This window comes from Halichoerus grypus, chromosome 2 (assembly GCF_964656455.1).
Source record: "Halichoerus grypus chromosome 2, mHalGry1.hap1.1, whole genome shotgun sequence".
NCBI classification, from domain to species: Eukaryota; Metazoa; Chordata; class Mammalia; order Carnivora; family Phocidae; genus Halichoerus; species Halichoerus grypus.
Window position 1 is genome coordinate 207,497,552 of NC_135713.1, and position 17,304 is coordinate 207,514,855.

Here is a 17,304-nt window from a genome sequence, read left to right on the forward strand (position 1 = left end):
CTCACTGAGCAGGGAGGTCCTGAGCCCCGGGCATGTGCTGGGTGTTGGCGTCCACGTGGGTCAGCCCTGATCTTGGGAGCCTAGAGGTCAGAGAGCTCTGCCAGCAGGAGAGCATGGTGCCTGGTGGTGCTGCCCCCACTGGGGTTTGGGGACAAGCCTCCCTGAGAAATGGCTGTCTGCACGGAGACTGCAAGGGAGAGTCCGGGTTGGTGGAGTGGGAGGGGGCGGCCTTCCAGGCAGAGGGAGCTGTGGCTGGGAGGCCCCAAGGTCATGCCAAGTGGGTGGAGGACGTGCAGCCACCGAGGGTGGGGCCGTGACAGGTGGGTGACGTGCTTAGCAAGAATTGGGCTTTCAAGATTTTGATGCATGTGGAGCAGTTCAGATGTCGATCTTGAAGGTTTGGGATGGACAGAGCAGGGCAGTGAGCAGATGCGTGAGAAGGTATGCTTCGGCTGCAGCGTGGAGCCCGCCCTGGGGACGGGGGCGCAGGGGAGCAGCTGTAGCCCGGAGCCGGCTTGGACTTGGCTGTGGCTGGGAGCAGGGGTAGTGAAGGGGACAGGCGCAGGAGGCAGTTAGGAGGCTGGACGAAACAGGCAGGGCGAGGAGTCAAGGGTGGTCTCTGATAACTCAGCTCAGAGCCCTCTCACCTGTTTGAAGTGATACCCCCACCACCCTCTGCTGGGATTTTGGTTCCTTTGATTTACGGATATATCCTCACCACCTAAAAATAGTGATTGGCACCTAGTAGGTGCTCGGTAAACGTTTGAAGGCTGAGCTCCAGGTTTCTGGCTTGAGCAGCCGGGTAGGGAGGACTGACGTTCTGCATACTGGGCTGCTGGAGAAGGAACAGGTGTTCAGGAAGCTGCATCCGATGATAGAACCAAGGCTTTGTATGTCCAGAGGCGGGAAATGAATCAGACGTCAAACGCCAGGCTAGGGGAATATTCGCAACAAATAATGTGGATGCAGTCTTTCATATGTAAAGAGTACAAGAAGTCAATTGGAGATAGTCACTGATGCCAGTGTAGTAGTATAAACATGAGTAGGAAATCCACAAAACATAAAAGTCACAAATAGTGACTACACATTTGAAGAAATACTCAGTGTTACTAATACTGAAAGAATGCTAACTGAATCAGTATGACAGTTTTCCTCTCACCAAATCATTAATGAGTTTAAATAATGAGAATAGTATAACCTGGTCAGAGTGTCAGCTTGTGCAGTTTTTGCAAAGGATTTTGGCACAATGTAGCCGGTGCCTTTGTATTTTTTAGACAAGTAATTCTGTTTCTGAACGTATCATAAGGAAGCCTGTGGAGGCCTCTCCCGCTGCGGACCTCTTCCTGTCTGTCCACGTTACTCCGAAACCCCTCCAGGAAGGAAGTTACTGGTGCAGGACCTCGGGGGTGGCACAGGACAGCTGGAGAAGCCGGTGGTGGGGACAGGGCTTCGTAGGTTCTGGGGGTATCTCTGAGCCTGGAATACTGTGTCAGTGGGATGCGTACTGAAGTACTTGTTGTTTCTGTTGTTTCCAGATGAAGACGGTTAGTGTTGCCTTAGTTTTATGCCTGAATGTCGGCGTGGACCCTCCAGACGTGGTGAAGACCACCCCCTGTGCACGTTTGGAGTGCTGGATCGGTAAGTGCCGCCCCTCCCTCCTTCATGGCCTGTGGCGAGGGTCCCTGTAGGGGCTCTGGGTCCTCTGGGGGCCGCCAGTGGTTTGCATGAATCTGAGAGTTTCATTTCTTTTTGGACTTAGAACCTTTAAGGTATGATTTGTCCTGCACAGAGTGTTTCAAGGAAAATTAATAAGTAATGATTACTGGATTATAGCGTTTTCTCCTTTAAATTTGCACGTAATAGTAGCTATGTACACTTTTTAAAAAATGGAGTGGCAGTTTCCTGTGTGCGCCACAAGTCCTGGTTCTTCCTGAGAAAGGCCTGCCCAGCGCTTCTCGGCCTGGTGTCTCGGGAGGGATGAGCATTAGGCTGTCACCATTCAGCATGATGGTTCTTTGTCTGCTGAAAGTTTTTTCGTCAAGAATCAATGCTGAATCTGACAAAATGCTTTCTCAACATCTGTGACATAATCACCTGGCTTTTCCTTTTTAGTTTGTTGATATGGTGAATTACACTGATTGAATTTTTGTTGTTAAGCCAAGCTTGAATGCCTGGAATAAACCCCACTTGTGTTATCTTTTTTATATTTTGCTGGATTCGATGGCTAATATTTTGTTAAGGAATTTTTCACCTGTATTTATGAGTGATATTGGTTTGTGGTTTTCTTTTCTTGCAACGTATTTGTTGGGTTTTGGTAGCAAGATAATGCTGCCCTCATTTAAATGCATTGAGAAATAGTCCCATAGTTTGTTTCATGGAAGAGTTAGTAGTGAATAGGGTATTATTTTGTCTCTAAACTTTGGTATAATTTAACAGTGAAGGGTGGGTTTTTCTTTGTTTCTGTTGTGGATTGTTTAGCTTTATCTTTTTGATAAGATTGGGGGCAACAGCACCCTCCCCCCTCCAGCTTCCTCCCTCCCCCTTCCAGCTTTCACCATCTCTCAGCAAAAGCAGAAATTCCCTTCATCTACTTTAAATAACAAAAATTGCAAATGACATATTGCCTCTGCTATTTGAAGGCCAGCTTTGTGCGGCTTGGATTTTAGGAAAGACCTCTGTTGGAGCCTGTTTTTGCTAACTGAAGGAACCCCCAGAGGGTTTTTGTTGGCAGGAAGCAGTGATTGGCTTACCAGGGTGGCAGAGGAATGCTCTACTTTTGGATGGGGTGGGGGGCGGAAGCCTATATTCCAGTCTGAATTGGAAACAGTGTTGTTTTTCCCACTTTGCTTGCCTTTCTCACTGTCTCCGGGGTCTTAGGGTGACCGTCTCTGTCTCACAGCCTCCCCGCATGCAGCCCAGGCCTCTTGTCCCCCGCGCCCAGTGACAGAGTAGCTGCTCGCGTGGCTGATTTCCCCAGAGGCCTTCTTGGCTTTCTGCCACGTCCTGGCGTCTTTGCCGGTGAAATTGACTTCTTATTAGCCACCACTGACTGCTTCCACTTCATTTACCCCTTGTCAAAGCTGGATTTTACCAATTGTGTTCTCTTTTCTCCCTCTTTAAGTACTCTTATATTAGGTTTTTAGAACAACGTTTCTCAACCTGGATCCCAGGGTGTGCTCCCGGGCATGCGTGAACCCTCTGGGATCGTGTGGGTGGTGGTGTCTGAGTACGGAATTGCACCTTCCAGGTGAGAGTCCGTGGCTTCTATTAGATTCTCTGGGCATTCTCTCCCCCCCACCAACAAAAGAGCCCTCCCTCGTACCTCACACAGTCTCTTTGATGGGTGTTCATGGGACAGTGTCAGTGAAAATGAAAGGAATTCCTTAACCTCCTTCTTGCCATGAAAAATCCAGGAAATGAATGGATTTTTTTATACCATGTTTTTAAAATTTCTCTGCCTTTAGGAATGTAATCTACTCTGTACTAATTTCAGTGGATTTTGAGTTCAAAAGGGCATATACCTTTTCTAAGTTAAAAAATTTGTATTTGGCCTTTATTTCAAAAGTGAGTAGGGCTGGCCCTTCTGATGGTGATTTTAACAGTATGGAATAAGAGAAAGAAGAATCCTGGAGATTTGATTCGGCAAATTTGCAGTGGTATCTAGCAGTGCATATTTTAATTTTTATTTTGGAAAAAAAAATCCCAAACTCTCAAGCACAGAGCTAAGGAGCTTTTTTCCTGCTTCAGAGGAGAGTAAGCTCTTGCAATGCTGCTCCACCTGCTATGAGTTATTGTGATCCCCACGAGCGTAATCCCAGCATGGCCATCACTGCCAGGGGTGACCGTGGGCGCATTCAGGTGCGCCACCTGTCCCAGGATGCTGTTTGTGGCACAGGGACCTGGCTCAGCGTCGTGCGTTGCCCTGGATTTAGTCCCATCCAAACTGGACCAGGTCCTCAGTCTTTCCTTGACCCTCATGACCCCGACACCCAGAGGATCACCGGCTGGGTTTAGTAGAACACCCCGCTGTTTCCTCAGGATTAACAGGAGCATCACAGAAGAGATCTGCCTTCCCCCCACGGCAGGTGTCAGGTGGCACATGAGTAGACGTGTCCTGCTCCTGGTTATGCAGCTAACTTGCTTACCACTTGATGAAGCAGGAGCTGCCGGAACTCTCGCTCTGAAGGCCCCCGTCCCCTTTGTAAGTAATGACGAGTTTGGGGAAGAGGTATGTAGCTCTGCGGGTATTCCTCATCAGACTTTGAGTGTATTCGGTGTGAACTCACGGTTTCCTTTCTTGTGCAGTGGGTTACAGTCCAGTGCCACCGTTGCTTATCACGATGTTCCCGGTTCCCGGGTGACCCCGTTCCCACCGGCTTCTGTGGCCCTTGTTCTTTGAGTAGTACTTACTTCCAGCTTGTGCTTTCTGCCCCGTCCCGGCATGGACCACACCTCGCAGCAGCCCAGTTCCCATCAGCGGCATCCAGATTTAGAAACTGGGATCTGGGTGCCGGTGTTCTCATGGGAACCAGTGTCTCGTTGCTCCCTCTCTCCTTGACGCGCGCATGTGCGCACGTGTGTGTCTGTGTAGACACGTTCACCACTGTATTTCTGCACTGTCGGCACAGGTTAGGAACCGTCTCCTTGCAAACCCAACAGGACTTTTCCATATTTGTAACTCCCTCCTCTGACAGCCTCGATATGGTGACTTGGTGTCCTTTATGCTGTGGGAGGCAGCTTCTCATCCCTGCTGTCTGCACCCTGCTCAGACTCCTATATGCTGCCGCTTCCCCCACAGGTGTCTGTCCTCCTCCTGCCAGGTCCCCAGCCCCTCCACGGAGATGCCTCTTCCCTTCTCGTGGACGGGCTCCGAGCCCCTGACGGGACTGGCTCCCTGGGAGATGTGCCTCATCCCTGCGGGGCTGCCCGCCTTGGGCTGCTCCCCCGCCCCCCCCCCGGCCTGCCCCCCCTCGCCCCCCCCCAGTGCTCTAGGCTTGCTGGGGAAGAGGTGTAGCATTTTCAACAGTGCTGTAGGTTTCAGGCATGATGATAGTGGCCGCCAGGACTGAGAGTTGGGGCCCAGCTGTGGAGACGGTGGGGTTACATTTTGCGGAAGGCCGGTGCTTCTGGGTGTTGGGAGCAGAGCAGCTCTCAGCTTCCAGGGGACAGCTAGAAAGGCCGAGCTGGTCGGAGAAGGGGGTTGGGGAGGTCACTGGCCCAGAACAAGCAGTGACCAGAGGAAGAGGAGCAGAGCCAGGGCCCTGAGTGTGTGGGGATGGGTGGTGCTGGATGAGGGGTTCCAGGTGGTGAATGCCGTGGAGCGGCTCGGCTGGCGGGGCAAGGACACCCAGGCCCGAGGATGGGTTGGTTCTGCCGTTTTCAGGATGTGAATGTTCAAGTGTGTCATGGCTGGGGAAGGAGTCGCAGGGAAGACCCCCCCAGTGTAGCCGTAGCTTAAAGGGCGCTCCTGTTGAGAAGGCAGCCATCCCCACATTAGGTTCCCTCTCTGGCTTTGCGTTCCATCACCAGAAACCCGAAGGTTTTGCATTCATCAAGACCCTAGTCTTATTCCTCTCAGCTGTTCACTTCAGCAAGTCCCTTCGTGATTTGGGGCCTTAGTTTCCTCATCTGTACAATGGAGCGGTGATGGCACCTACCTCTTGTCTGGGAAGAGGCTTCACTGGGAGGGTGAACATGGCTCAGTGCAAGAGCGCCTGCAGCCAACCCCAGGCCCCTCCCCTGCCTGACACCCCACCTGCCGCAGTGCTGAGTGGGAACCGGAGGTGCTTCCTACGTCTGCTTGTCTTCTGCCCCTGTGCGCTCACTCAGGAGCGAGGGAACGGGCCTGCGTCATGCACCAGTCATAACGTGAGCCAGCCTAGCGGGACAGCTGCTGTGTCGGCCGGCGGTCTCTAGCAGATGTCTGAGAGTAGAGTGCTAGATGTTTCTCATCTTAAGTAGACATTACCTATGTCAGGTGACAGCTGAGAGTCTCCCGTGCTTTACCTTAGGCCTATGAGTGTGGGGGTCTCTGTGCCAGGGGTGGGGTGGATTGCAGGTTGATGGCTTTTTGGCTGCAGACAGACACATATCAAACCAACAGAGACGGTCCGTGCTAGTTGAAACTGCTCTGACCTCAGGGACGAGGGGTGTGGGTAGCTTGACAGATGGGCGGACTCTTACTTTTCAGTCCATTTGGTGTCCCTGGGCATGCACTGCCAGCACACACAGGAGACTCCGAGAATGGACCTGTCTGTGGTTGGGAAGTGGCCCTCTAGGTTTTCGGATGGTGACAGGAATTGTTGCCAGAATAAACAAGGAGAAGGTTCACCGTGCCGCTCACAAGTGCACGGGCTCACGAGCATGGACGCTGAGAGCTCCCACACGGCTGGCTGTCAACACCTCTTTCCCCACCCCTGTCCCTCCACTTCGCCAGATAATAAGATGCTGTTTTATTTCATGGAAGTGACACTCAGCTCTTCTCAGAGAAGCAGGGGAGAGGCTGTTTTGTTTTATGGCCCGACATTAAATGCTACAGCGTAATACTAAAAACAACCACACTGAAGAACAGTGAGTGCCCATACCTCTTGGAGAAATATCAGTGTTTGAAAGCAGGGTATAGATGAGCTGAATGCTGAACAGGAGGAGGTCTCATTTAGCTGAGAGATTTTTTTTATGTGCTCATTAATGGTGGCCGTGTATCATCAGAGGTGAGAAGGCTGGAGGTTTGCCAGGTGCTGGGAAATTCTGAAATCCTAAGGAAATATTTGGGAGGCACCTAGCTGTGTTTTCCTCTTACTGCTCAGCGGAAAGCCTTTTCTCCCCACCCCCCCCCCCAACCATGTGGGCACTGGGGGATGCAGCGCTGATGAGCTACGGAGTGATTGTTTTTGCACGTCCTTGAGTTGACAGGGCCCTGCCACAGGCCTCGTCCTTCAATTGTTACAGCAAACTTGGGGTTGACTGGTCAGTCAGGTTGGTCCACAGATGGTTGTGAGGGGGAAACTTCCGTGTAAGCACAGAATAAAGGAGAGTGCTGCTCCCTGTTTGCAAGGAGCCTGACTGTGATAGGGCCGGGACGTGAGGCTGGCCCCAGTGACGTGGGTCCACCCTGAGCAGCCCGGGAGCTCAGAAAATGCTGTGGGTGGACGACTCACGACACGCCGTGTGGAGAGAAGGGGCTTTGCAGGGGAGGCAAGAGCCAAGACCCCGAGGAGGAGAAGGGGCCCAGCTTTGGGGACTGAGCCCTTGGAGCACAGGCTGGGCCCCCTGGGCGTCGGGTGTCGGGGGCACCCACTGCCGTGAGCCTGGTGCACCATGGGGCCTGCAGTTGAGACCCTGTTTTCACAGTCCGGTCATGCTGGCCTCTCCTAGTAATATCCCTGTGTCCCCTGAAGGAGGCGGAGGTGTGTGTAACTGCTCGGAGCCTCCCCCACCCCTGTACACAGAGTGCCTTGTGTGAGCAGCGGGGTCTGCACTTTACAACGCGGCATCCCAGCCATCCCCACAGCTCTGTGGAAGATCCTCCCAGCTCCTGGTGCTTGTGCGGCACGAGACAACACAGGAATACCATCTATTTCGTGGCTTTGCGGCGGGCGGGGCGGGGGGCCGGTAAGGCTGAATGGTTAGGACCGGGCTGCAGTGTAGACAAGGCCCCTGTAGGATGAAGGCTCCTGTCCTGGGACCCACAGGCACTGGGAGGGCCAGGTCCGGCCATGAGCCAGAGCCTCACTGCCAGAGGTTCCCCGCTCTGCCCTCACCTCAATGGGATGAAGTGCCTCCCACTCTGTACGCTTCTAACGGTAAAATACATGTGGGTATTATGGCTGATGTAACAGAGCCATTAAAAACCACTTCTGATTTCAAAGTGGCCCTTTGCCATGATTATTTTCTCAATCAAAATTAGCTGCTCAAGGTTACACAACTAATTAGTGGCAGAGTCCTTGAACGCCGTACAGAGAAATTTTTACTTGATCCAGTAGGCAGTGCTCAGTCAGTAAGTCAATTAACAGATACGTATGAAATGTCCACATAAATACAAGCTACAAAGAAGTACAGACGTTCTTTGAGCAGTGAGCTCTGCGTGTTTTTTAATTTTTAATTTTTTAAAAAGATTTTATTTATTTGAGAGAGAGAAAGAGCACGAGCCGGGGGAGGGGCAGAGGCAGAGAGACAAACAGAATCCCGGAGGAGCAGGGATCCCGGTGCGGTGCGGGGCTCCATCCCAGGATCCTGAGATCATGACCTGAGCCAAAGTCAGACGCTTCGCCGACTGAGCCACCCAGGAGCCCTTTGTTCTGAATGATAGCATACGTACGGAAAGGTGTGTGAATCCCAGTGTGGAGTTTGACAACTTTTCCCAGACTGACCCATTACAGATCAAGAAACAGCCTCAGCAGCGGCCCCCAAGTCCAGTCCTGTCTCTCGTCACCTCCCAGCCAGCCCTGCCCCGGTCTGCAGCCTGACAGCGTAGTCTTGCTTATTTTCATGTTATCCAAGTGGTAGCATACTGTAGGCTTTTCCGGGGAGGAACGACATCTCAGAAGAATTGTTTTCAAAGGGTTCACCTGTGCTCATCTTCGGGCGGGTGGAGAGGACACCAGGTCAGCAGAGCCCTGCTCCCTGGGCTTCTGCCCTTCTCACACTTGTCCAGAACATAGCCAGGAGGAGGGAGAGTCTCCTCGGTGCCAGCACCAGCTGCCGCGGTAGGGGCCAGCATGTTAGTAGTTGATGGTAGCGCATAGGCTCTTCTGGAGGAAGAGTGGAGAGAACAGGGAGGTTTTTCAGGTTGGCTGACTGCCAGCACCATCGCCAGCCTCTATGACCTTGACCGAGTCATCTGAGCACTTGGAACTTCAGCTTCTCTCCTGTGCCATGGGCGAGCCGGCTGCAGTTCCTATCAGCGTGAAGTTCTGTGCACCATGAGATACAGGGGGCTTATGCTGAAAAGCTTGCAGGAAGATTGATGCAAAGCTAAAATTTTATACAAATGCCATTTACTGTCTCCTCTTCTTTCTACCCACCTGCCCACCCACTTCATTCATTGTAGAAATCCATGAGGGCTTTAGAAGAGAAATGTCTTAAGACAGCACTACCGTCTCAGACCTACGTTCGGTCCACCTGACCCTCATCAGAGGGATCAGACCGTCAGCACCGCCCACCAGGAGCTTGGCTTAGTTGATTTCACTACTTAGCTTATTGTAGTGAGCGTGGTAGTAAGTGCACCCTTTCCCTTGTCCTGGTTCTTTCCCCTCTTCCTGCTCCCTCTCCTCTCTCCCTGCCCCACTCTCTGTCATACCCTTGGAGGAAACCATGCAATTAACTGGCCACAGGGGTTCCCAGTAGACAGGATATGACAGCGCCACTCGGTTGATCCCAGCCTGATGAGTGGCTGGTGGCTGCCCCTGCTCCTCCCCTGGGAAGGCAGGGATTTTGATTCAGATCAGGGAAGGAAGAGGGGTGCTGCTATTGGGCGGCCGTGACGAGTGAGGGGCCGCTGGACCGGTGGCAGGGTGCTCAGGGACACGTGGCAGGGGCCCTCCAGCTCTGGCAGGTACTCGGCATGCCCTCTCTGGGGACGTGGGAGAGGATGGTGTGGGGCTGGAGGGTCTGGGCTTTCCAAGGGGAGAAGTCCAAGGAGGGGGGCTGGCTTTGGTCCTTCCCCCCAACTTGGGGACTAGTGGCACTCCCTCCCTCCCTGTGTCGTGGTTCTTCCGAGGGCACACCTAGGAGCTGCTGCTGATCAGTGTGGTTCCTGGACAGGCCTTTTATCTTTTTACAGAGGAAACCCTTTCTGTTCTCTTAAGTGTAGATTCCGGCCGTAGGCACTGACCACGTGGGTACCACACACAAGTGTGGACAAAGGCACACCAGCGCTTGCATTGGCTCTCCCAGGCTCATGCACAAGGTACGGCTGGTGGAATGGTGTCTGTTTGTTGATGCTATTTCCTGCTTCCCTCTGCTTTGTTTATGCTCTTCGGTGGCCCTGAATTTCTACTTTTCAGATTCTGATTTATTCATGTCCCTTGCCAGTCTTATGATCTAGATTACAGCAGAGTTGATTGAGGTCATTATAATTCTTTTGAGACCTTAGCACTGGGTTCCTACCAGAACAAAGAGAGATGAAGATGAACATCGAATTTCTTTAGTTACGTATGGATTGAAACAAATTTACCATACTTCTTGCAGATAAGTTAATTACAGCCCAGTTTTCATTAGGTTTGCCTCAGCCAGAGGTGCTCCTTAGCTGACTGGGCTCTCCCAAAGCTATTGAATTGGACTCTCCAGGGTAGGGCCTGGCGTCTGTATCGTGAAAAGTCCTCCATGATTTTGATGCACTGGTGGTAAATGTCCCTTCCAAGTCTAAAATCCTGTTACTTAATTTTATAATTCTTTTTAAAAAAATCAAAGTAATATGTGCATATAGCTCTAAAATCCCACAATACTGAAGAGTATAATAAGAGAAAGCTGTTTCTTTTCTCTGCCCGTCCCAGAGGGGGTGGTCCGATTGGTTCCTTTCCCGTCCATGTAATTTTTCCCCTAGTTACACATTTGCCAGTTACTTTTATTTGCTAAATTTTTTGTGAACTTATGAGTTCAGTTTTTTACCTTTATTCCAGTAGATCTGTCAAGTGCTATCAATAATTATTCCAGTGTTCAAATATCTATTCGTTTTTTAAAAAATACCCCTCTAGCTCCTGTTGGACTGGCTTCGTCTCTGGATCTAGTTCATGGACGTCTTGTGGTTTCTCTATCTCTTTCCTTTTCTGGGTCCTTCATTGGCTTCTTTTGTCCTTTTTTCTCAAGAAGAGGAACACGGGACAGATTTTGTGAGTGTTTGCATGTCTGAAAAGTCCTCTGTTTTACCCTCAGACTTGAATATCAGGTTGTTGTTATTTTTGTAGAAGATTTGAAGGCACAGCTCTATTCTGTCCAGCTTTCGGTATTGTTGGGAAATCCAGAGACTGTCTCATTCCTGATCCTTTGTGAACTGATTTTTCTCTAAGGACTTTTTTTTTTTTGGTCTGTTGTTTTAGCAATTTGATTATTATGTGTCTGGATATAGGTTTTCTTGGGTTAATCCTATTTGTGGTTCTCTGACCTTCTTGAATCTATAAGTTTACGTCTCTTGCCAAATTTGGGAAGTTGTCAAGCATTATATCTTCAACTGCTTTTGAGCTCTGCACTTACTTTCCTCATTGTGAGACTCCGATGATGTGAACGTTACTGTCCCCTGGCCCCTTGAGGCTCTCTTCTTGGGAGCCATTCCACCGCTACAGAGAGGGGTTGCACATTCTCGCCACAGTGGGATTGGCCCGGGGGTGTCCGGGGAGTGGGGGGAGATGAGGGGAGATTAGCTGATACCCTCACCTGTGTGGGAGGCAGTATTTGAGAGGGATACTTTGGGGAAGTTGGGGCAGAATTAGCGTTAGCACGTGGAAAACAAGGGCGGTGAAGAGAGTTGGGGGAGGTGCTGTTTTGCGCCCTGGCCCAGCACTGACGCACAGTGTCACAGGTGGGTGTCAGCCTTTGGACACACATCTGTAAGATCGCGTGATGAGGGGGGTGCCGAGTGGCGGGTCCTGGTTGCAGGAAGGAAGGACTTCACGCGGTGGATGAGTCCTGAGCCGAACTAGCTGCTCTTTTCATGGCACATCCTTTTGGGCATTTGGCAGGCATTTTCTGGAAAATGAACAAAGCGAGCTGGCACTTTAAGGAAAACAACCGGAAGTGTTTGTTGCCAGTGATGAAATTTGGAGATACTGAAGAACAAGATACAGAAGATCCACGTAGCTCAGTGAACCAGTATTTTACAGATGACCAGTGATGATGACAGAGTCATCTGTGGGTAGAGCATCTACTCAAAGTGCACGATAGGCCAGTGGATTTTAATGCCATGGAGTATGGGTTTATTGCTATGGTTTCAGACTCCACATTGCAGATAGTCTTAAAGAAGCTACCATGTGTCAAGTTTTGGTGTAGCATCAGAGATAGTATGACTATCTCAAAAGGCTATTTAAAGTGGCCTCCCCTTTCCTGTGATGTCTGTGTGTGAGGTGCGACTTTCCTCCTGTATGTTGACCAGAACCGCATTTTGTAACAGATGAATGCAGACGCAGATGTGTTAAACCAGCTATTAAAGACATTTGCAAAAAAGGTGGAACAGTACTATTCTCATTAATTTTTTTGTAAAAGTCATTTTTCATAATAGGTATTTTTGTTCAAGTGTCGTGGGTTAATACTTTTAAATGAATGATTAAAGAAATATTTTTAAAATTTCTCATCTTGAGTTTGAATACAGCAAATACCAATAGATACAGCCACTTAAAAGTTGTTTGGGTTTCTTCATAATTTTAAAGAGGGCAGAGACGTCTCGAGACCAAGTAATTTTGAGAAATTGCTGGTTAGAGTTATTTGCCCTGGAAGCCACTCCTGAAATGGGTGGGTTAGCCCCAAACACACGGGTGTGCTTACAAAGCTGGTTCTTGGGGAAGAACCAGCACAACAGAAGTTACTTAGAACGCATCACCTTGGTCTTTTCATCTTCCTCCTGGTCCTTGGCGTGAGGGAAGCACTGTGTGGCCCTCACTGCAGCCCCCCCTTTGCACAGAGGCCCCTACCAGGCCCGTGGCCCACCCCACACAGCCTGCAAGGAGCACAGGAACAGCCCGCAGGAGTGCAGGGCAACCACGGGGCTGAGTGACGAGCGCAGGGAGGAGAGGAAACTTCACGGGGCCAGCGAGTCTGACCAAACCACTTTTCTCTAGAAAGGTGAACAGGTGTGGCATTTCGTCCTGTTTGGGGGCATAGCAGTTCCCTACATCTGGTTAAACAGAAAACTCCCAGTTGTGTCTTCCTTGGTCCAAGGTGACTCTGAAGTGAGTGATGGAAGAGGAAACCGTGAGAGACAGGCTCAGCAGCGGAGGAAATGAACGGGTAACAAACTTTCTGCTTTTTATTGCTTCTTCAGATCCTCTGTCGATGGGGCCTCAGAAAGCTCTGGAAACCATCGGTGCGAATTTGCAGAAGCAATACGAGAACTGGCAGCCAAGGGTAAGTGCTCTTTATTTGCTTTTCTCTTTCTTTCTTACAGGGAAGCTTCAATTCCTTGCTTTCATACAGCCTTTGAATCCAAGTGAGAGGTTTTTACGGACCCTCAGCTCCCATCCCTCGGTGGCCGGACACTCCTCACTGAGCCCCCTCCCCAGCGCTGTGGACGTGCCCTGTCATGTGTGGAAGGTGCCCGGGCACTTGTGGGGCCTGGGCTGGACGGTCTCTTACTCATTTGGCGTGGGTTTCCCCCACAGACTTCAGACACTGAAAAGCATTTCTCATGTTACTCTTAAGTCATGGTTTTTCTTTTGCACAGGAAACATAGTTTCAGTAACTTTCCTGCAACCTCAACTAGTTAGAGCTATTTCTTCCGTCTTCAATTTTCAAACAGTTGAGAAAAAAAGCACTCAACATTGAAAAGATGACACCTATTATATGCTTTGTCTTTGATTCAAAAGGTAAGGTTCTTTTTAGGGAGCCAGCCACCAATTACTGTGCCTTTTGTTGCTTATATCTTACAGTTTCGTGGTTTTGTTTTTTTAAAGAACAGTGGTGTGGAATACAGTAACTGTGTCAGATTGCCTTTTAAGATCTTAAGTTTTCTCGTGAACCACCCCAAGACCCATTTCCTTTAGCCTTGCTCTTTAGCTGGTTTGAAGATGTAATAATTGTAGCAGCAGATTAGAAATTTGGGGTGTTCATGGAGGTGCCTTTCTGTTCCACTTTGTGTGGCGGGCTGGCTCTGGAGTTCTCTACAGGGTGCAACCATGGTGGGTGGCGGTGGTCTTGCTCACACGGCTCCCGAGAGCCTTTGCGGTCTTCGCCCTTCCTTTTTGAGTGTCTGCCTCATGGAAGCAAGTGGCTTAGGGCCCCCAGAGAACCCTGCCTGCTTGGCTTTCATCTGTGGACTGTTTATCCACGTGACCTGGAATTAGGGATTCTTTGCACGTCATTTGCATTCTAAGAGAACAGCCAGAAATGAATCTGTTGGTGGCTGTCACCGTGCCCATGGGTCATTTCTGCTGCTGCCCATAGTTGTGGGATGACTGAGTGGTGGGGACCATGTCCCCCTGTGTCTTAGGGGGCAGCAGGGTCTAACTTGTGGAGTCGATAACCACAGACCCCCAGTCTTCAGAAGGCAGTGTCTTAGTGATGACTTTGATCTATGCCTAAGGGCTTTGCTTCTTCCTCTGTGAGATTTGTTACCTCTTGCTGGTTACATAAAAACTCCGGAGCCTTTCTCATGAGGGTACAATGCCTTTGGGCTTGGATGAGGAACTGAGAGTTCCATGGTGTTTCCCTTTAGAGACAGTTGAGATGCCTACTGTTGTCAGTAGAAACTCGCTTCTTTGAGGACTTTGAAGGCACTCCAGGTCTCTGCGACACTCCCCAGGCGCTGACGGGAGTGCGTGTGGTGCACACAGACTCTCAGTCCGCGTGTGACAACACACACAGGTAACGTCTGTCGGGAGACTTGACGTCACTGGCATCTAGAAGGTGGAGAACCAGCAATATTCAAATTTAAAAGAACGCCTTTCTGACTTACCTACATCGGACCATCTCCTGGGTTTGACATCATGCTTTGGCTTTTTGCTGGGTTCATTTATTTAAAAGAGAATGCAACCAGATAAATTCAGATCTACCAACTGCATTCTTCACAGAACAAGCTCTGCTGTTTTAATTACGTTCTTCTTTTTAAAGAAATATTACATGAGAAGATATGGTCTTTCAGAATATGGGTTTAATATTTCTAGATATTGTATGTTTATTCCATTTGGTATGATTTACAATTTTGGGGAGTGCTAAGAGTTGATTTACTGCTAGTTTTATTATTAGTTAACTTGGTAGGCATCAGCTAGTTCATGCTAGCTGGCAGTAAATGGAATCTTTGAAAGGAGGATCTATTATTATTTTTAATCTAAATTTCTTTCTACGAGCAGATCTCTCCTATGGCATCTGGAAGAGGCATTACCATGTAAGGCAGGCAGCATTTACATATAGGGACATGATCACAGATCCAGAAATGACAGTAGAATCAGGATGGGGTTGAGAAGTCACCTTCTCGCCGTGGCAGGAGGGTGACTGTGTGAGACGAGCGGTAGCAAAGAGGGTGCAGTCCTCCAGGTGGATGTTGTTAGTCTGAGACATGTGTTCAGAGTTTCATGGGATTTCAAGAATGGATCTGCAAGGTAATGTTTTGAAGGAGAGATGCAGTTCAAGAGGCTCATGAGGGAGGGAGTTTCTAGATTGTAGAGTGCTTAAGAAAAGGTGTGGGTGCACGGGGGCCGGTGGGACCCCGTCGGGGCTGGTTTGTAGGGAGGGATCGGAACGTGCCAGCCGCACTGTAGAAAGGAGCCGTTCATGCCGCCGACCGAGTGGGCTCTTTCGCCTGCATTCAGGAAGCAGAACCACAGCAACGAATACTTAGTATTTTGTTTTGAATGTCAACACGATTGCATTCATTTTTAAGTATGATAAGAAGGTTTAAAATTTTGCTGCTTCCAACTGTTAGTGGGATGCATCTGTTCAGAAATGAGCCTGAGCTTAGTAAGGGATGCGTCAGGAGGGCTCGCCGGCTTGCTGGTGCCGGTCATGGGGCTGTGCCCTATGCGCCGGGCAGTAACAGTCCGCGCTCTGGTGCGAGTGGCATGCTTCTCCGCTCTCTGGAAGCTCCTGTGGGTGACAGGAGAGGGAGGGAGGCTGGCCTCATGCTGCCTCCCAGAGTTTGCACAAAACATGAGACAGTTACCAAGCTCAGATGTTCTGTGCAAGGTGGCCTGTTTCTAACTGTAAGTCAGGGTCCTTTGAAACATTGCAGAGCTAAACACACACCACTTTACTGCGTTCTACAGGGCTCTCGAGTGCTCTGCGTAATGAAGGCTCATGTGCCATCTGCAATAAAACAACGGGAGTGTTAGTAAATTTCCAGACCTTTGAGGCAGACTCCTCTAGATCTGGTCTCCTCTTCCTCCGTGTCCTGTACTACGAGGCTCAGAAAGCTGGCGCAGCTGGAAATAAGGTCCTGTTCATTAGTGTTGGCATGCCTCCGCGTGGCTATGGGTGGGACATGTGGGACCCTGCTAACGACCACGGGAACCCGACCAAGGGACCCCTGCCCACCTTGTGCCTCGGAGAGCCGATGTCCTTCCTTGTGTTCTCCTCCTTGCTTTTCTAGCTTTAACTATGCAGGAATGGACATTTTGATAAGGGTGATTTGGGGTCAAGAAGGAATTTAGAGAAGCCATGATGGTGATATTTTTTTTCTGAGGCTGCCAGACTGTTAGGCCCAGATTTTCTTTCCAGGCTGATTGAACCCTTGTCTAAATAATTTATCAGTTTGCCACCAGTGAAATACTTCTTTTGATTAAATTTAAGGCTCTGCCTTACTACCTTGTAGGTACATAAATTTGTGTCCTGTAGGAGACTGAAGGAAGAATGCCAGCTGTTGTTCCAGCTGACTATCGTGCGGGGAGACCTCACTCCTGTCACGGGAAGCCCCAGCTGGGCGTGTGACTGGGCGACAGCAGTGGGGATTACAGAGTCGAGCGTATCTGGTGAAGAACGCATGTTTCTGAGGCTTTCTCTAACCGCTTGGGGCTTCTGGCAGTTTAGTGCAGGGCGTAACGGGCCGGAGCCGATGGGGGGGCCACAAACGAGGGTCTCGTCCTGTCGCTCTTTCCCCACAGTGCTGCAGACCCGAAAGCAAGTGGAGGTGGGAATGTTTATAGCTCACTAAGGCAGGTGAAGGAGCTTGGCGAGGCGTCCACTGTTGGCGGCATCTGACTGAGTGCATTTTGTCCCAGTAACATAGCAGTCTGCATGTGTCTATGGAAGGGGACAGAAAATGCCCTTTGGAGCCTCCCTGGAGCGCACCTTGCGTGTGGTAGGAGCTCCTCCGGGAGGCAGGCCTGTGGATGCAGAGGCGGGGCAGGTGAGCCGTGGCCGTGGGCCCCAGGGGCTGGGCGAGCTGGGCAGTTCTGAGGACAGTGTGGGACCGTGCATTGTGTCCTTCCTGCAGTTCGCCATGCTCCCCTGGTCGGTCACGGCTGCGGTGCGGTTGAGGAATGGAGGTCGGTGTGCCGGTTAGACGTGTGTTTGTGCTTCCCGCCCGGCAGAGTGCACGCAGGGCCAGAAGTCTGTCTGGGACAAAGCAGGGCTCCACCACCTGGTCATCAGCCAATTGCAAATAATTGTTGCATTTGAATTTGAGTGACAAAGGCCTTTCCTTTGGTTTTGATCACAGAGCTGCTT

At 50.3% G+C, this 17,304-nt stretch overlaps 1 protein-coding gene across 4 annotated transcripts in view; it reads left to right on the top strand.

The window, feature by feature from the left end:
• Positions 1 to 17,304, top strand: part of RPTOR (regulatory associated protein of MTOR complex 1) — a 335,570-nt gene that overhangs the window by 69,843 nt on the left and 248,423 nt on the right. For all 4 annotated transcript variants that reach the window (XM_078066239.1, XM_078066240.1, XM_078066235.1 and 1 more), the window contains exons 2-3: positions 1,536 to 1,638; positions 12,971 to 13,053. In XM_078066239.1, coding sequence (XP_077922365.1) covers positions 1,536 to 1,638; positions 12,971 to 13,053 — 186 coding nt within the window. The remainder of the gene's footprint in view (positions 1 to 1,535; positions 1,639 to 12,970; positions 13,054 to 17,304) is intronic.